The sequence below is a fragment of the Vanacampus margaritifer genome, chromosome 7 (genome assembly GCF_051991255.1).
Source record: "Vanacampus margaritifer isolate UIUO_Vmar chromosome 7, RoL_Vmar_1.0, whole genome shotgun sequence".
NCBI lineage: Eukaryota > Metazoa > Chordata > Actinopteri > Syngnathiformes > Syngnathidae > Vanacampus > Vanacampus margaritifer.
In genome coordinates, this window is record NC_135438.1 from 4,201,956 (window position 1) to 4,222,826 (window position 20,871).

The 20,871-nt window shown below is 40.2% G+C and overlaps 1 protein-coding gene across 10 annotated transcripts in view; it reads left to right on the plus strand.

The window, feature by feature from the left end:
• lrba (LPS-responsive vesicle trafficking, beach and anchor containing) overlaps window positions 1-20,871 on the plus strand; it is a 218,242-nt gene that overhangs the window by 165,850 nt on the left and 31,521 nt on the right. For all 10 annotated transcript variants that reach the window (XM_077569992.1, XM_077569995.1, XM_077569997.1 and 7 more), the window contains 3 exons: window positions 215-334; window positions 4,061-4,213; window positions 17,878-18,045. In XM_077569992.1, the coding sequence (XP_077426118.1) occupies window positions 215-334; window positions 4,061-4,213; window positions 17,878-18,045 (441 nt within the window). The remainder of the gene's footprint in view (window positions 1-214; window positions 335-4,060; window positions 4,214-17,877; window positions 18,046-20,871) is intronic.

Genomic DNA, 20,871 nt, shown 5'->3' on the forward strand with positions numbered 1-20,871 from the left:
TCGTAATATTATATCCTACATCATAGTGATGTAATGAATATGGTTAATTTTTGTGTTCTTCAATTGATACATGGTTTGTAATAGTATCGAAAACATCTTCACTACAGGAAATGATCTGACAGTTATGAAACGTTATTTTAGTATTATATTGAAAATGATATGTTCAATTGAACTCTGATCTCTGATCGATATCCGTTTTTTCTGTAATCCTCAGGAGCCTTTTACCACATTCTTCCTAAACTTCCAAGGAGGCAAGTTTGACCACGCCGATCGCACTTTCTCGTCAGTGTCGCGCGCCTGGAGGAACTGCCAGAGAGACACGTCCGATGTCAAGGTAAAAAAAAAATCGAAATCTAAGAGTATAAGAAACCTGCATTTTTGGGGGTTTATTTGTGGTCATTTATGTCTGCTGAATTGAGGTCTCGAGGTGCTCCCAAGCTTTGTGATGTATTCTTGCCCCTCTAGTGTGATTGAATCCCAAGTGTAGGCGCCGAGAGACGTTCCAGTGCAAACTGTGAACGAGGCCGTGGAATATTCCTCAAGACAAGGAAGAGCGGCGAAGGAAAAAAAGAAGAATAGCGATGGCCAGTCACTAGCAATTACTGTCCCGTGGCAATGAAAGCTTCCCGGTCTCGTGATCAAAGCCGAAGACTAATCCTCATCTGTCTCCCATTCAGCCGGGCCATAACCTGGACTTCAATCTTTCCCAGCCCCCCCCCCCCCCCACCCCTCAAAATATCTGCTGCACTGTTGCATGTGCCCCCCAAAACAGCCCGGGTCGCCCTCGCTCACATTTAACTGCTCCCCTAAAACATTTACAGTCCGACGTTCCATGTCAAAGCAACGTTTCCAGCTCGGGGTCTCTTGGCACCGGGTCACCGAATTGGGGGGCTTGGGGGGTGTCGAGGGGTTTTGACGCTTGATTGCGCTCAAGTGCCCCCCCCCCCCCCCTCGGCAATAAAACATGTGGATCGCGTTACAGCGTAGTAGGCCGGCACTTGATTGCGAAAGCGGCCGTTTTGCTCGCTCTGTCCAGACCCGTCAAGGCGGATCAGACCGAGGGGGCTCAAAATCACATCAAAACAACAAGCCAATCTGGACCGCATCATGACATTGAAATGTCGTCCAATCACAATCCAGTACCTCTACATTGTTTTTTTCTGTGAAACACAAACAAATATATTTTTGCTGTCAACCCCCCCCCCCCCCCACCCCCCAAGAAAAATATAGAAATCATCACTGTCCAATGAGAGGGAAAATCAAAATGTCTACTTTTTGTCACTTAAACATTTTTATTTAAATGTTTGAGTTTTGTTTTCTAAGAGATAAAAAAAAAAAAAAAGGCTGAAACCTTGTTCTATGGGTTTCAATGTTGCATATTTTGTTTTTTCTTTTCATCTGAAACGAAAATAGGAGTGTTGTTTTTTTCTGATAAATGCATAAAAATTAACAAGTTTTTGCTAAATACTCTATCCGGTGAAATAAAAGATTTTAATATCAGATGTCAACAACAACAAAATTATACGAAACTCTCCAACAAAAATGATTCAGCTTCAAATTTAGTTTGACCCCCGCCCCCGCAAACTGAAATTTTGTTTATTTTATGCCAAATTGTCACAATTAAATAAATCATGTACTAACTACCGACTACTAACTAATTAAACATTTTTGTTTTTTTTCAAACACCCCTACGACATGTTTTATTTTTTATTTCATTTTTTTTTATCCTAAATGTGAAGAAAAGTAGCATGTATCTCCTGGTCATTTAAAAAATATATTTATTTTATTTTTTATTTTTTTCAGTTTTTCAGATAAAAACAAAACCTAAGTATCAAATAAATGTCGCATCTTCAACTTAACCTGAATCAAACCACTCGGACTAAACATTGCCTTTTTTTTTTTTTTTTTTTTTAAATTTCTTAGCACATATATTTTCAATACACATCCGTCGACTTTTTCCACCCGGACGCACACATTCACTCCCCGACGCCAAAGAGGAATTAGCGAAGAGACGTTTCAATTTACCATGCTAAGTATACCATTTAGCTTTAGCATTCGAGCCATTCATGGACGCCCGCCATCCCTGCCAAAGGGCAAAAAGCCCCAGTGTGTTATTTCTTCTCGAAAAAGAGAGCGAGCGAGGGGGTGATAATAGGCTACAACACCCGCATTGAACGCGTCTCTAGCCTGGGTGACGCTAGCATGACCCCCCAATCCCTTGACCCCTAGCCTCAGCCTAGAGGCATCAGAGAAACCTGCAGAGGTTAGAGGTAGCAACAGTGGAAGTGCAGCAGGGTAGGGTAGGGGGAAAGGGGGGGGGCAAAGCAAAGTGTGTGTGTGTGTGTGTGTGGGGGGGGGGGTATGGGGCAGTGACCCATGACAGGACAGGATTGGGGATCAGAGGGGCTGGCCTCTGACCAGGCCGAGGAAAGGGGCCACTAATGTGTGTGTGTGTGTGAATGTGTGTGTGTGTGTGTGTGTCCCTGCGCACTTTTACAGCAGCCGGTGAACCCCCGCGAGCCGGGGGTCTCGTTAATAGGGGGGGTAGCTTTTTTAGTCTGAGGCCATCTTTTTGCACAGTGAAGACATTTCACAAGTTAGAGGGAGTGCCGTGTTGTTTTTAGAGCTCTTGTTTGCTTGCTCATCTGATGAGCTCGTCGACATTTGTTTGTGTTGCTCGGAAATCAAGTCGCACATTTTATACACTACCCTTCAAAAGTATTGGAACTGTGAGGTCGATTTCTTTTTTTTTTTCTTCTTTTTTTTTTCTTTTTTTTTTCTTTAGTTTTTTTCCCCTGGAGAGCTCAGTATTGTTCATTCGGTAATTTTACCGATTTGACATGTCATCATCATTGCTCTCTTTTTTTTTTCTTTTATTTTTGTATGTTGGTGAGAATGTGTGTGTGTGTGTGTGTGTGTGTGTGTGTGTGTGTGTGTGTGTGTGTGTGTGTGTGTGTGTGTGTATTCATTAGTTCACCTAAAATGTATTTAAAAAATCCCATACCGTTCACCTAAACCGAACCCTTCCAGCCAGAGTCGTGAGGCCGTCAGGAGACCCGAGGAAGGACCAAAGAAAGGAAAGGAAAGTGAAATCCAGCACCGACCAGACACCACCAACCAGAGTCCTTCACCAACCCCAGAGATTTCTTTGTTTAGTGGACATTTGGACTAATATAAGAAAGAATATAACTTTTTTTTTTGTGTCTGAAACGACTAGCCGTGTCCTTGCTTAGCATTAAAAGTAGCCTCGCCAGATAAACAAATTAAAAGCGAAATGTAATCTCTTTTAATGTACACAGTTCAGCGCACAGTTTTTGTTCTTCCACCTTAATCATCCCGCTTGTTTACGCGTTCGGGCCAAGCAATGAGGCATCGTGGTTCATCACGGCGTCTTAATTGGAGAAGCACGGCCTCCAACAATAACACACGTCGGGAACCCCGCGGGCGGCTTTTGTCTGGCCGCGTTTATGCTCATTACGCTACAGGTTCCGCTTTGTTAGCATTTGGGAAGGGCTCGCGTCTTGCTGTCATAACCGGATTGCATTTTTTTAGAAAAGGCCCATGTGCTACTCATTTTGTCCTTGGGGCTAATTAGTACCATCTCGCACCATTTTTCTGTTTTAATTCTTAGTAAGTCACAGTGTCCCATCTCTGATGAGCTCTATTTAGAAAAGGCCCATGTGCTACTCATTTTGTCCTTGGGGCTAATAAGTACCATCTCGCACCATTTTTTTATTATTATTTTTTTTTTAGGACAATGGACCAAAAGGCATCCGTGTTTGCAGTGTCTCTTTTGTCTCCCTCCCACCTCTTCCTTCATAACCGCTTGCCGAGAATGAGGAAAAAGAAGTTAATTGATCCCACAATAGAGTCAAAAAACCATCCCTGAAAGGACACAGGATGTCTTTTTGGGTCCATTTGGCCATTTCATTCATAAACCTTACTTGTCTCAGAGATTGTGTCTAATTGCCACCAAATTCGAACCTCGTACCAGGCAGACGGGCAGCAGCACTAAGTTGCCAAGTTGTTCTAAGATGTCGTCGTGGTGTTTCCGGTGCAGGAGCTGATTCCGGAGTTCTACTACCTCCCCGAGATGTTTGTCAACGCCAACACGTACAACCTGGGAGTGATGGAAGACGGCGCGGCGGTCTCGGACGTGGAGCTGCCCCCCTGGGCCAAAACCCCCGAAGAATTTGTGCGGATCAATCGTCAGGTAAGCTTCGCCGCTCGCTTCTGACGTGAGGTATCATCATCTCCCCTGGGGGACATCATTCGAATGGTAACTTAAAAAGGCATTGTGATTTCCTGACGGTGGCCATCTTGGAGCAGGCCTTTTCAGTGTCTGAGGCCTCTGGCATCTGCTAACCAGCCGGTTAATATGACCAGAGCTTGATCATTAATCATGCAATGTCGTTTTTTTTTTTTTTTTTTGCCATCTTCATGCTTTTTGTGTTGCCTTTTTCCATTCATGCCTCAAACCCAAAAAGTGCTTGCATTGAGTTAGTCATTTTTTTCCCTCCATTTTATATTATTGGGTTTTTTTCAAAAAGCAGCCTTATTTTTGTTTTGACTTTTAAAGCCGTGTCACTCGTGTAGTTTGTGGTCCGTGCAACCCAAATTGGCAGCTGCCTTGATGACATCAAGCCTGTACAAACACAGACTGCTTTACTGGATTTGTCACTTCTGTCGTTTGTGGATTGTGCATCCCATCGTTAACTTCCCCCTACTGTAAATTTCAAGATGGCTGTCTTTGAATGACGCTAATCTCCTTAAATTTGTGTGGAGGCGGACCCAATTCAAAACCTCCGTTAGGGCTGCTTGATTATGGAAAAAGTAATAAGCACGATTATTTCGGGCAGTAATTGAAACCACGATTATTTCTTTTTTGGTACAAAACAAGAAAATATTTAAGCATTTAAAAATATTGAGACCAATTAAAAAAAAATTGAAACACTATAATTATGTAAGTTCCTTTTGGACCAAACAGAATTTAGAATAATATTTATTATTATTTTTATTTTTATTTTATTATTATTATTTTTTTTTTTCATGCTGGCAAAAACTTGAAGTTGGAGTGCAGCTTGTGCACTGTGCAGTAGAACGATCATTTATTTATTGGTACAAGACAAGAAAATGTTTTTACATTTAAAAATATTGAGACCAATTAAAAAAAGTAGAAACACTACAATTATTTAAGTTCATTTTGGACCAACCAGAATTTATAATCATCTATATTTATTTATTTATGTTGCAGTAGGACGATCATTTATTTTTGGGTACAAAACAATAAAAAACTATTCAGACAAATAAAATTATTTTAAACACTATAATTATGCAAGTTTCTTTTGGATGTAACAAAATTTATTAAATTATTTTAAAATTTAAAAAAGGTGCAAACGTATAAATTTAAACAACAAAAAAAATTGTATTAATCTTTTTTTTAATGATGATGCTGATTTTGTAATTGTGGAGTGTAATAATTGAAATTGTAATTGAATTTCGATTAATTGCACAGCCCTTCAAATATGGCCCCCTTTTCAAAAATGGCATCTCAAAGCAAAGAATGACAAAAGCAGCCATTTGAAAAACTTAGACCCTCATCGCATTTTGAGATGGACCCTAAACGAGGGTGTCGTGGGTTTAATGCAGAAAGGAAAGGCCAAATGGCGCCAAAGGATGAGGTGTAGGTACGGATGCGTGGGCGGACAGGCTGGCTCTCGTGACAGATCGCTGGCATTTGAGGGTGTCAGCTGGCACCGCGGCGAGAGGGATGAGCGCGCCACTGAGGAGAGACGCAAGAGTGAAGGACTTAATGGGCTGTTTGGCTCACTTTGGCTGCCAGGCACACTAATGGCCTCACCGCAACAAGGATTTTGTCACACACACATATATATATATATGCACACACCAGCCCGCTGTCTCCACTCGCGGTTATGAGGCCGAGATGATTAACAGCTAATTAAGGTCCAATCTGGAGAGGCCATTAAGAGGCTCTCAGAGTAAAGGATTGCACGTGGTGGCGTCGTCGTCGTCGTCGTCTTTGCCGTCGCCCTGCCAAGCGGCAGCTTGTTTTCCTCTCTGCGAGCGCTTCACGCCGGGCAATAAAAGTAATCCCGCGTAAGTTATGACTGCTGCAACAGATACACTGCGCACGTCTCTTGTTATTCTTCTGTTAGGGGGGGAAACACAGCAGCAAGCAGCCATTGTTGCCTTGAGAACGTGCCACCGCTAACATCTCATGGGAAATGCTATTCATGCGCTAACGGTTAGCATCGATGGTTGCCAGGCACTTGTTACGCAACATTTTGTATTTTAGCGGAGAGGCCTAATTATCTTTATTCACTTATTCACTCCCAGCCATTTTCACCGAAGTAACCCCCTTCGCTCACGGTGAATATTCTGTTATAAGAAAGATTAGTCTCTTATTTCATCTGTTTCCGTTTTGCAGCAATTAACATTAGAATATAGCTAAGTTTCATCACTATTCACAAATCTGTTTAAAAGAGTGGGGGAAAGAGCTTTTTGCAGCATGGCCCTGGTTGATCTCTTATACTCTGGTGCCACCTGCTGGTCATATTTTGTCATTTCTACCATTGCTTTAAGCCACCGCTTCAGGTCATAAACTGCATCAAAGCCTTCTGTATGCTCTAGCATATAAAAAAAAAAAAACATAAAAGACGTATAAATATGTTTTTGGGACACTGGTAATATTTAAAATAGAGCGTATCTATATGTTTTTGGGAAAGCTGTCATTATCATGAAACCTTTAACAAAGTACCTGTAAAGTGAAAATATGGCTTGTAAATTTAAACAAGAGTGTTGTTAACAAACATGCCAAATTTTAATAGTTAAAAAAAAAAAGTTCCCAAGTATAGAATGGGGCTTCAAAATCATGAAAAACAAGTTATTCTGTCCGCTTCTCCAAAGTGAGGTCAACCTCCGTCGAATTGCCAGCTCGTCTACAACCATGCATCGCTAAATTGTTAAACAGATACTTTTGTATCTTCTGTGAATGCATCGCATACTTGGAATGACTTTTGTCCTTTGGGAGCATTTCACAGCTGTTTAAAGACAGCAAACCACAAAGAGCACGCTGAAGCGTGAATGGACGCATGTCATATGAATATGACGCAAACCACATTTCCATACCTTCAAATGGCAGCCGGGTTACCCTGTCACACGACGTCACAGGATCCGTGCGTGGGTTCACTTCTCACTTGCTGTCAGTGGGAAAAGTTGTCCGTCTCTTTTTGTATTCTGTGATTGACTGGAGTCCAATCCTGGTTGTAGTCTGGTATGTTCTAACTGTGGTTACACTGATGCTAGTTTTGTTAGCCCTTCTACAGTGCATTGCATGTTAGCATTAAGCTAGCGGACCATTTTTGTTTGTTGTCACCACAACAATTTTTGCTTTCAAAAAAAATCAGACAAGCGACAGCTCATGTCCCAAAAACCTCGGATCACTCGGAAGTTGAGCTACCACTGTATTTTCATTGGTAGAGGCAGCACTTCATGTCAATGAGTGTAGCGGATCTGTGGATGTGGTGCATGTAGCAGACTGCAGACACATCACAAAATTACAAATACCCTCTACCACGGTGTTGCCTAAGTATGTACCACTTATCAGAAGCTAATGCAGCTCTGCTTACCTTTTGTGCGATGGTTATTCTTCTGTTGCTGCTTGAAAATGGCAAATCTTTGGCCAGGCTAGCGAGCAAGTCATGGGCAGAGTAACTCGGAATGTGTGAATTAGAGCATCTGCACCATTTTGTTAAGTTCACACTTACATATAAACAACTTATTTTTTTTAAATTGAAAATACAGTTTTACGTAATATGCTACTTGCTATTAAATTAGGGAAGTTTGTTTATCAAAATAATGCAATTAGAATAAATAATGTACTGTACAAATAAAAGAAAAAAAACAAATTGGGCATTATTACATTACGATAATATTCAAATAAATAAATTAACACATCCCACAGTCGTTCACATCACTTTTACGTATGTCTATAACACCCCTTGTTGAGATCGTTTACCTAAAAGCTGAAGAAAAAAAACTCTTAAAAAAAGAAAAACTCTTAAAAAAAAAAAAACTCTAAAACTGACCGAACTAAGCTCTCGTAAGCTGCTCCTGTACAAGTGGTTGTACTTTATTACACAGAAAGCGAAAGTAGCTCCCGAATTTCTTCCCACACTTCCCCCGAGCGCTCACACCGGCGGCCATCCATAACGAAGCGTCATGTGACGTCTGTTTACATTCCCCTTTTATCCAACCTTGCGCATAAATGTCATTCCCACCAGCTTCTCTGCGGTCTCCGTCGGGACGCACGTGTGAGCTGAGGTAAACCACCGCAAGACGTACTTACGCGCTGACTGAGTGAGTGTCAGTAGCCCTCCCCGTTAGCCGCACGCTAATCTACTCTTCACCGCCGCGCGATGGGAACGGGGCGGCTTGGCGAGGCACTGGCGAGGATCTGGCTAATGTCAGACGGCGCTCGCCGAAGGAGGTTCGTCGTATGGCAGGGGAGGACATGTTTACCGCCTTTTACGAGCCCCCTCCTCCCGCTATTTCGCTCGTCTTCTTCGGTGACATCACGGAGGGAGAGCCTGAGAAATGCGCTGATCTACTGCCGCTGACAAGCCGGCTCGCTAATGTTGTCATTCTCTTCAGTCCTCCCGGATGGACTCCTTTCTTCTTTTCATCCTGCAACTTTGTCCTTATCTCAGCGTCTGTTGAACGGATAAGTCGCGTTAGTTGTTTTGGCTTCTGTTGAACTTTTTAGTAAGTCAAGAATGTTAAAGGCAAAAGCTAAGCAGTAGCTGCAGTGCTAATTAGCACAGATTAGCGGTAGCTAACAGAGTTTTCAGTGCTCGCTTCCAGTAAGCAGCACATTTAGAATACTCATATGTATTGATGTATGTTTAAAAAAAATTATTAATAATATATTCTATTTGCTCCCACTAGTCTAAACACTGTAATTTTGTCTTATAAAAATTTACTGAAAAATTCGTCAATTTATGAGCGGCGCCATTTTGGGAGAAAATATCATCAGTCTGAGGCTGAAATGGGCTAATTGAAATCCAGATTACCGTAACTCAGGATAACGACTCAATAATGTTTGAAAAACACAAAAAAAACTCACACACATTTGACTGATTGTGGTTTGTTCGAATGGATTGTAGCAATTTTAAATGTGTCAGGCCGTCAGCATTTAAATTAAGTGGGCAGATTCATTTACACTGCCTTTAAAAGTCATCGCCGACTGTTAGGAGCCGACCAGAAACTTGTGCTGGTCGAATGGTCCCACTTCCCGGCCGATCGATCTGGGCGAATAACCAAGGCAGCTAGCTTTTAGCCAGTAGCCGCTAACACCGGCGATCGTTGCGAGTGGATCTAAACGACATCTAGCTTATCTGAAGTAAATACATGAACTGTAGCGTGAATTGAAAGGTAAAATGTGAGACGTAAATAAAAAAATAATAATAATAATTTAAAAAATATATATATATATTTATTTATATATATATATATATATATATATATACATATATTTTTTTTTTTTTTTAAGAAAAAAATGTGTCCAATGCATCGGGATTTTTTTTTTTCTTTGTGGAAAAAGTGGGACTGAAGCTCTGCCGTCGTAAAGATCGTAACTCTGTAAACTGTGCAGTTCCTTTTCGTTTATTTATGTTCTAGATGTACAGTATTAACATCAGTGTTTGTCCTCAAACTCCAAAATGGAACCCAAGCAAGCCGTTGAGTCAGTGCCATTAGTTTCGCCCATTTACTTTCCAATCAGCTTTGTTTACTTGCTTGTCCTGCGCCGTAAATTGGACCACTTAGTTCACCCTGGCCTGACGTGACGTGTTTGTTTTGAGGAGATACCGGCCCAATCACTGCTTATTTGGATTCTTTTCCACATGAGTCTTCTCTTGGAGTGGATGAAGGCGGTGGAAGGTTTGGTTTCGGGTTTCAGCTTGGCGATGACTGCCGCCGTTGACCCAAAGCCACAACTCTTGCAGTTGTGACCCGTCTAATTAGCAAAACGGCTTGGAAGGTGGAAGGTGGGGGTCTGAAACGCGCACCCTCCATCTGCGGTCCTCGCATGTGAATAAAGGAAACGGCTTCCCTGCGTCACCCTCGTCCGTGTCGAGGCGGGCCCCTCGGTCCGGGCTCCCTGGATGACAGTCGGCTTCTCATTTACAGCGAGTTAATAAGCCCTTTAATCAGAGCGCTTGTCAACCTTCGGGCTGGGGCGAGTCCAAGGGAAGTTGATCCAGAGGATCGGATGACTGGAAGAAAGAGCAGGAAGGTGGGGATGAAAAAAAAAAAAGAAGAAGGCTGACCTGGAATAAAAAAGTCAAAAGGGGGCAGTTGTACTTAATAAATGAGAAATTCCGGATTATTACATAGCTTTTTAGTTATCTGAATTTAAATAAGTCACCAACCCCAGAATTTTCTTTACAATATGTTCGATGCAGCCCCACTAACCTAAACACTGCATTCTGATTAATATTGTGTTAGTGGAATAGGAGTTAAGCAGCAAAACCCACCCGTTGTTATCCAACTCAAGAGGCGGCCATTTTGCCACTTGCTGTCGACCAAAAATGACATCGTAGTTGCTCAGGTAACGACCAATCACGGCTTACCTATTTCTTTTTTGAAGCTGAGCCATTTCTTGATTTCAACTGTCATCCAAATCTTCATTGCATCCCTCTATGTTTGCAAATAGATGACTTTGAGTGTAATCTACAGACTTAAAACCTATAGTGGATGCATTCGGCCTGATGAAGAGCAGCTGTGATGTAATCTACTGCCAGCATAAGGCAGTACTGGTTTGTACATTTATAGTTATTTATTTATTTATTTATAACTTATACAGATGTTTGCCTTGGAACCGTAATTCATTTTGACATGGAAAAAAATCGCTTAGCTGGCCGTTTTCCAATCACATCAGGAAGGAAAAATAACTATTTTTATTGAACTATTTTAAGTAAGTAAGCTTTTCTTTGTAGCGCTTTTCACAGATACGAAGCGCTTTACAAGGTTAAAAACCACACACACGCATTCACACACCAGTGGTCGGCCGCTGCCATGTGCACTGGGAGCAAATATGGGGTCCCGCTGCCTTGCTCAAGGACCACTTCGACATGCTCACCTTGGGTGAGGCTCAAACGCACAACCTCACGGATGGGAGACGACCACTCTACCACTGAGCCATGCCCCGCCCCCTTTTCTGTTGTTGTTGGTTTATACTTGACTATATTTGGCGAAAAAGCTCCTCCCCTCACTTCAACATAGTTCCTTGGCAATAAAATGGTACCAAAGTCAAATTTGTCTGTTATGAGCACAAAATGAGCCGCAAGTGAGTTTTTCAGTAAATAACGGCGGGAAAATGCTAATAGAGGAATTCGCAAATAAAAAGTTGCACATGTGCAGGGAAACGCTGCACGCCAAGAACGCGTCTCGAGTAAACCGAGGGGGCCCCTTCAAAACCACAACATCATAAAACGTGTTTTCTGTATACACACCTGACCCGTATTTGCTTTATCTTTCCGTAATCGATACAAAACAGAAACCATTTGTCGCTCTGACAACGAAACATGTGCAACCAATTGCACCAAATCGAACCCACACACGCGTTTGCATGCAAATGAGCGCGTTGACTTGCTAGGCGGCTTTCAAACATCTACGCTCGGTCGGCCTTTCCATGAGAGCTTTAAAATGTTTTTTTTAGAGTGTTCAAACTCTCCCTATTAAGGTCAATCCCGCTCAGTGTGGACTATAAGGACGCCACAAACCACGAGGCACACAAACGTAACACAAAGACACGTTGGTTCCCTTTCAGACTCCAGAAAAGAAAAATATGGATCACAGTTCAAGGCCTAAAAGTCTCAGAACAGGAAAAAAAAAAAAAAAAAAATTCTAAGGTGACATTTTTGAGATCATGATCAAGAAAAACTAAGTGTCAGCCAACTGCTTAACTGATCACTTTATTATCTTGGCATCTATGGGAAGGATCTTGTGTCTTGAGGGAAAGAAAAAAAAAATCAAAATATGGTGTCTGTAAAGTGTCGGCCTTTGACAGCGATTCAGTCAAAGTGTCCGTCTGCAAACGTCTCTTGGGGTTTTTTTGGGGGGGGGGTTGAGTAGCTTTTATTTTTTTTTTGGTCCGGTGACATGCTTTATGTTTCAAAGGGAAAAATAATTCCAGTAATCTGACACAGTCTAGGCATGTTCATTTTTTTTTTGCTATATTTTCATTGGCATTTGCAAGACTGGAAGGAAAAAACAGACTAGAGATTTTGGAAATGACACTTGTGAGTGTTATAGGATATTTAAAGCAGGGGGGGTCCTCAATACGCGGAGCTCGAACCCATGCGGACCCGCAGCTACTCTTTCATTATATTGACTTGACGCTTGACATTTTGACATTGCATTGCTTCTTTGGCATCATTTTTCTTGGGTCACCATTTTGAAGGCTTTGTGCTCACTTATAATCTCAGCCACATTCAACCTGGTGCAAATTAGCATTTGGTCGAGGTCAAAGGTGAGACCCTGCAAAAAACGGTCTTGATAGCCCACTCCTGAATCAAACAGCAAATTCAACGTCTGTTGTCAGTTTCATGGAATATAGTCGGCTTGTCTATCATAAGTAGACCCACAATATATAGTGTCAAACTCGTGCCTGAAAAGACACAGGAAGTCAGCCATTTTGTTTTCAAGTAGCCATTTTGGCTGGTAGTGTCCTTTGGGATTTTAAAGGAATTCAGCCCCCGAAGTAAAGTTGAACCAAAAATTTAGCAATTCACGTCAATGGTGACTAGATCCACACAAAAAAAGTCTCCAGAAGCCAGAAAAGACAAAGTTACACTGCCATTTTGTTTGGAAGCGGCCATTTTAGTTGTGATGGCTCCCCCAAAGATGGACTCGTACTAGAGACTTTGTCCCAAATTTTAACCACGTTTACTATTTCTGTTTTAGTTCCCGTGGCTGTTGCATGGCAGTTAAAGTTGATGACTCGCCAAATTGTGTAGGCAAGGACGTCAAAATTTGGTAATGGTCGGTATTGACTGGAATTTTTCGGAAAAGTCAGCACCTTAAGTCAGTTTTCATGCTCTGTGGAATTTTGGAGAAATGTCTATCATGTGTAAACTCACAAAAAAACTCTCAAGAACCAATGCCCCCAAAACAGAGGAAATTTGTCATTTTAGTTTGAAGCATCTATTTTAGGTACCTTGAGAAATCTTTTCTGCCGATTATGAAAATTTGAACCATCATTTATGGCCGATGGGTGAAGAAGAATTGCGAAGTTTGATGCTTCACCCTAAAACGCAATCGGCTCTCATAAGTTTCAAAATGCTCATTTTATTTGTATGTAAACATGATAAAAGTCTTTACTAATGACTTATTTTAGTATGAATTGTTGTCTTTTATTTGTTTGTTTGTTCCAACATAAAGACTGATGCAACTGCTTGATATGACGAAATGTTTTGGAATGAATTCAATTCGGTTATTGTTTGTGAAGGTAATCGCCCCGCTGACGACAAACGTGAGTCCCATCCATGTACTTTGTCAAATATGAAATAATAGTAACGGGGGATTGCAGTGACTTCTAACGCTCCCCCCCATCATTTACATAAAGGCTGCTAAATTATTCATTAATTATCTCAGCGGCCCCTGTGGATGAAGGTGGCACACAAACTGGATGCTAATTGGCCCATCAATAATCACGCCTGATTTCTCGTGAAGGCGGCACTCGATCCCACCTCAGGAATCCGCTATCTGGCCCAAACCTTCTGCTCCTTCAACTGAACGCACCCAACCTGGCGCACGCTAGCTTAATTCGTCGCACGCTACTTGATATTTCACAATTTTTCTTTTTCTTTTTGTTCGTAACTTTGAGAAGCATGACTTTTTTTTTTTTTTTTTTTTATTAAAATGATTTTATTTTTGAGTTGAGTTTATTTTTTAAAAAAAAATGCTTTTCCAAATAGCTCAGTGCTTTTTTTCAGAAGTGTTAGCAATATCATTAAAATTATTTTACACTGTGCAATATTTTTAGAAAAAATTCCAAAGCCTCGACCTCATTGTACTGCTCTGTCCTTTAACAGACACCAAACAAGGACAGTTTTCCACAGATAGTCTCATGTGTTTGCTGGCGGGAGACCCCCCCCCCCTTCCCTTCCTCCCTACATTAACTCTTAAAATAGTGAATGTGAGTGATTTCCACGCGGGCAGGCCTCTGGAGGCGTCCATACAATAAAACGGCGACTTGTCTTTGTTTCTGCACGCTGATTGACAGTAGAGTGTGCCGCATATTAAATACCGATCAGCCTTTTAGCAAGAAATAGGCGAGTTTGGGGTTGTCAAAGGTCAGTGCTGGAGCATAAAGAACACACAAATAGTTGTAAAGATTTATACGTACTCACCTTATGTTAACACCGTCATTTATAAAAAAATACTTTTACATTTAATTTCAGACATAATTTAATCCAAACAATGAACACAAGCTTTCAGTTGGATTTATCACAGATCATAAAAAAAAAAATTTGGGGGGACCAAAAATATCTTTGCTTATCAAATTCCATTAACTCTTTGACTGCCAGACGTTTTCAGAAAAGGGTTGCCGTGGGTGCCAGCCGATTTAAGCATTTTGACTGATCTTTTGAGTGATCTTTCAAGGTCCACAGAAAAGTATGTGTTTTGACTATGGAAACACACGTACTACCAAATGAAAGATTGGACTCTCATCTTTCATCAGAAAAAAAAGTTTGTTTCTACCTTATTCCGTTTTTGAGTAATCAACAATAGAAAATGGTTAGTTTCACCTCTGTTTTGAAACAAACGTCTTTTAACGTCTTTGGCACTCCTCCATAGGATTTTACTAAACGTTATTTAACGTTTTTGGCAGTCAAAGAGTTAATGGAGGAACTCAATAGAGTTGAGGTCAGGGGATGACTGTCAACACAATGATTTTCTAAAAAATTCCAAAATTTCAAAAAGTTACTCAAGTATAAAAAGCTATGCTGTGACTAAGAAAATTATACAGTAAAGTTGATTTTAAGTATTTCCATTGCCATTTTCACTGAAGCAACACCCTTCGCTCCTGGCTGTTTTTCTGTATTTTGACTGATTTTGCAAGGCCCACAGAATATTGTGTTCTATTGCTATAAAAACAGGGAACCTACCAAAAGAAAGATTAGAGTCTCTTCTTTCATCATGAACAAAAAAAATATACTCATATCTGTTTCCGTTTTTCAGCAATTATCATTAGAATATTGCTAAGTTTCATCAATATTCACAAACCTGTTCAAAACAATGGGGAAAAGAGCTTTTTTGCAACATGGCCCTGGTGGCTCTCTTATACTCTGCTGCCACCTGCTGGCTGTTTTTTTGTAAGAACTACCATTGCTTCAAGTGACCTTTTCAGGTCAGCGGCTGCATCAAAGCCTTCTGTATGCTCTAGCATAAATATATATATATTTTTATTATTAAAACGTATAGATACGTTTTTGGTACCATGGCAAAATTTAAAATAGAACATGTTTATATGTTATAAGTTTTAGTTCGTTCGTAAGATTTTCAAGGAAATTCCTTTTGAATTAGCTCTTTAAAAGGATTTTAAAGAAAGATAGCCTACACACTTAAAAAAAAAACTGGTCTGCGCCTGAGTTGCACTCCTGTTTTCTCCCCGAGGTTTCTTATGTGATTGCGAGCAAGTAATTAAGAGATTGGGGACGAATTAGCGGCGGAATGTGCTGTCAGAAAGTCACATTTAAGTGAATGATGCGCTGCGGCTCCGCCGTAAAAATTTAAATGATATAAATTGCCGTTTAAGTGCAGCGCCGGCTAATGTTTCGCCGCAAATTAATGTGACACAAGGCAGCAATGACAATCAAGGGCTGTCTCATTCTAATTTGGTCGTGCTTAGAGGGGCTTTTGTGGCGCCGACAGCTTTACACAAATTAACACAATTGCCTTCTTTTTACGAGGACCGCCATAAATGTTTTTTCCCCTCCTTGGCTGGCTAATGAGGAGGCAAAGCGGCAAGCATCTCGCTGTTTTGCGGCGCGCGCCGGAGAAGGAAGAACAAAGACGGCAGCCTCGCAATGTCTCCCTAATGAACGACAAGAGTTGCTTTAATGGCCGGATGCTCCCCATATGATCAGATATGGACGCGTCGTGCTTTTTGCTCGTTAGAGAAATTATTGGCAGGTTGCGTAAGCGTGAACGGCTCGCTCGCGTTCTCAGAGGACTTGATGACATTTAAGGAATTAGCGCTCCTCGCTAATGACATGATGAACACGTTTCGGGACGGGGGTGTACACATCTGTCGCGTCATCGTCATGTACAGAGTTACACTTTTTATCGCGCTATATAAGTTCCAGATTCATCATTGGAATGTAGAAAATATCATGAGATGAGATCAATAATACACCTTTTATCATCCATCTCAATGGGTGGCCATTTTGAAAGTGCTTTCGTATGGATGACCAAAACTGCCAAAATTAAAAATAAATAAATGACTAAATAAATAAATAAATACATGACTAAAAGTGAAAATAAAAACAGATATAAAAAAAATATAATTTAAAGATTAAATAAAAATGTAATCCAAAAAATAAATATAAATGTGAAATATAAACAACAAAATATATATATCCCTAAATAAATAAATACAAAAATAAAAAGCGAGATTCAGAGAAATAAAAATATAAAAATGAATGTCAAAATAAATATATAAATAGAATTAAATATCAATCAAGAAATAAAAACGCTCTGTTTTCACATTTATTTATTTCATGCTGCAGACGCTCTGCCAGGACGAAATGTTATTCAAATGAGGGGGCGGTCCTCAGTGTGTCTTGGCTTGGACTCCGCCATTGCAAACTGCCTTTCATTGGTCGAGTGAGCGGCTCGGCGAACAAGTCAAGTCTTGCCGGCTTGCATGGAGAGCTCCAGCAATGGACGACACAATCTTGTCCACTGTCACCACAACTCGCGACTTGAGTTTCTCGAAGTCACATTAAATTAATTCTATTGATATATATTTTTTATTTTTTATTTCGACACTTATTTCAAAATGTTTTTTTTATTTTTTGAATCTCATTTTTTATTTTTATTTTTGCTTTTATTTATTTATTTATGAATATATATGTGTATATATATATTTTTTTTTTGTTGTTTGTTTATTTATTTCATTGATATATTTTTTTGTCATTGTTGAATTATATTTTTTATATCCCTTTTAAGTTTCACTTTAAGCCATTTATTTATTTTTTAGTTTGACAGTTTTAGTCCGCTATACTTTCGGGCTCGCATTGCGAACGTCACATGACCAAATTCAGACATTCACAATGCGAGCCCGAGGGCACTTTGATATCATTTTCAATCAACAGCCATAAGACTTGCATGCACACTATAATACCCATTAAAAAATAATCACTTAACTCTTTGACTGCCAAAAACGTTAAATGACGTTTAGTAAAATCCTATGGAGGAGTGCCAAAGACGTTAAAAGACGTTTTTTCAAAACAGAGGTGAAACTAACCATTTTCTATTGTTGATGACTGAAAAACGGAATAAGGTAGAAACAAACTTTTTTTTCTGATGAAAGATGAGAGTCCAATCTTTCATTTGGTAGTATGTGTGTTTCCATAGTCCAAACACATAATTTTCTGTGGACCTTGAAAGATCAGTCAAAAATGCTTAAATCGGCTGGCACCCACGGCATCCCTTTTCTGAAAACGTCTGGCAGTCAAAGAGTTAAAAATCTCCGACACCCAGTAGCAGGTGTTCAGCATAAAAATGATTTTTCATTGGTTGAATGTGCTTTATAGCCGTAAATGACCCAACAGTTTTGTCTTGCAGGCTCTGGAGAGCGAGTTTGTGTCGTGCCAGCTCCACCAGTGGATCGATCTGATATTCGGTTACAAGCAGCAGGGACCCGAGGCCACCAGAGCTCTCAACGTCTTCTACTATCTCACCTACGAAGGCGCCGTCAACCTCAGCTCCATCAACGACCCCATGCTCAGAGAGGTGAGATGCATATTTGGGAACATCAAATTTGGGAAAATTTTAAATTAAATAGAAAGCTCAGCAAACGAAATTCCATTCTTCATCTAAGTAACTAATATAGTACCTTGCCTTGTTAAATAAAGGCTTAAGTTACATCCCATTGAAGAACATGCCGAGTCAGCGGTAAGCACACATGTACATTACAGCAAATGGATGTATAATGTGATTATTTTGAAAGCTTGTGTCCCTTCGCTTCGTCCGTACTTCACCGACATGCCATTAGTTTTGTTGCTAAATCACTTGCACGCATGAACAACACACGCTGCGGATATCGCTGAGCGAAGCACTCCGCTACCAAGTCTTCCGCTCCAACGGCTTCCAGCCTTCGCCTTGGCGTTCATTCATTATTCATGGCCTCCGTTCTGAACACACAGGCCCGAAAGCGACGCGCACCAAACGCTGCGAAGAAAAACGCAGCCCCGCAAACAACTTCCTGACAAGTTCACCAATCTGATGTGAAGTAAAACGGCGGCGAGCCAGCAGCCTGCTTGTTGGCCGCGTTCCCCTCAGCACTTTGGAGGGTTTTCTTTTTCCCGGTGCATCATATTGTAATCATTATCAGCTTATAGTTTACAAAAAATAAAAAAAACATGTACATAGTTTCACTTTAAGGATGAGGTCCAAAGGTTAGGATATTATTTGGTTCGTCCAAATTGAGAATCTAAAAAATTTAATTTAATCTTCTGCCTTAATTTTGATGAATTTATGAAATGTTACAATTTAAGATGAATTTATTAGAACTTTTTTTTTTGTATGTGACGCCAGGGTGTCCATAAATCCTAAAAAAATAAAAATAAAGGCCTTCATTATTATTTTATGAGACATATTGTAGAATTCTTTCACAATTAAAAACAGTTACCGGGTGTCTTAAAAAATGTGGCATACTTAAAAAAAAAAAAAAAAAAAGAACACTTTTTACCCAATTTTTTTTTCTTTTTTGATGGAGGCTAGAGAATCTATGTAGGATTTTTTTTAATTATGTAAATTGGTCTAAAAACCTGCATAGAAATGCATTACACAGGGATGTGATTTTTCCGCTAATTCGCGGAATTCCGCTTTTTTTATCCCCCCCCCCCCCAAAAAAAAAATCTGATTATTTATTTATTTATTTATTTATTTTTAGTAGTTCATTGTGTATGCACATGACTCCGACAGATAACATCTTCTGCTATAACAAAGACATTTGTGGTATGCTCTAATATGAGTTACTTTTCATTTGGTCATGATACAATTATTTGTTCATGAAATTTGAACTCTTCAACATTATTTATGTGTTAACTTAGTAATCACATTAGTTAGATATGATGATATTCTCAGTGATAGTTTTTAAAAGCAAAGGCAGTCCAATGTTTTTGAATGTGACTGATTTTGAGTTGACTAAAACTGCCATTTTATATGGGATAGTTCAATATACATTGAAAATTTATGCTGTTGTTTTGTCTATTTCTTTGTCATGTGAGTGCATTGAAAGTACTTAAAAACACGGAAAACCCATGAGCTCCGGGGGGCTTCGCCCCCCTTGTCCCCCCACCAGGGCACTGCCCTGGACCTAGCTGGGTGCCAACGGCCCCCAGAACCCCGGCTAAATTTTCAGATAATTTCACTTTGGTCAAATCACATCCCTGATTACAGCATAAAAAAATATAGTGTGAACATTGAAAAAAAATAAAGGTGTGTGATTGGCACTAAACCCCCCCCCCCCCCCCCCAAAACAAAATTTCAATATTTTCCACAAAAAAAATGTCTAATAAAATTAGCATTAAAAATAAATGGCTTACAGAGGATTTGTTTTGAAAAATGAAATAAATCACAAGTGTATGTTCATGCTAGTAGTCGTGTACTGTATTTCTCATTCCAAAAATGATCATTGTCATTACACTTTATACATCTCAAAAGAAGTGCTTAGCTGAGCTATATTCGGGGGGGGGGGGTGGGGGGGGTGATATTTTGGTCATTTACACTCCTGCATTTCCAATGGTAATAAAACATTCATAATAATTGAAGGATGTTCTTTTGAGCGTGATGGAGATGCGCTTTACAAGGAGACGCCGCACGTCTTCCGTTGCCCTTCATGCTCCGTGGCTGCAGCTTCACGGGCACCAGGGGTGGATCTTTGATTTATCACCTCATTCACCCTAATTCCCATCCAGATGTGCTTCGGCCTTCCAGGCGCACTCACACACATGCAGATTCATGACCGCGCCGTGGCGTGGCGGTCATTTGCGCACACACGTGCACAGTCCAAGCCCATTACGCACTCTTGTGGTTTACACACGGTCCCCAGTAATGGATCAGTGCTTCTTCATTATTTTTGCGGCTCATAAATACATGCACACACGTTTGAGGTACCGTCAAGCGGCTGGTGTGTGTTCTTTAGTCTGAAAAGTGCTTTGGTGTGAGGCGCTGGTCTGCCCACACTTTGGGAAAACCACGTGTCTGTGCTGGTTTTGCTCTTTGTATTTTCGACTGTATAAATTGTGTTACCAGTGACATTTATTTTCTTTTTTTTTTAATGTGAGGCATTACTGTTATTATTTATGACATTATATATTTATTGTGGGGCTGTTAAAGTTAAAGCCTTATCTTTGGAGATTAAATTTAATAAAAAGTCATTTTAAAAAGAAAAAGAAAAAAAAACAGCCGATTAATTTGCAGACACCCTGTAAAGAAAAGCATTTTTTTATCAAAACATTAAGGTAAGAAATTGACATTATTTCCAACTGGGAATATATGTTTACTTTTTCTGGCCTTTTTTCACCAAATCTACAAATGACCCAGCCCATTTGT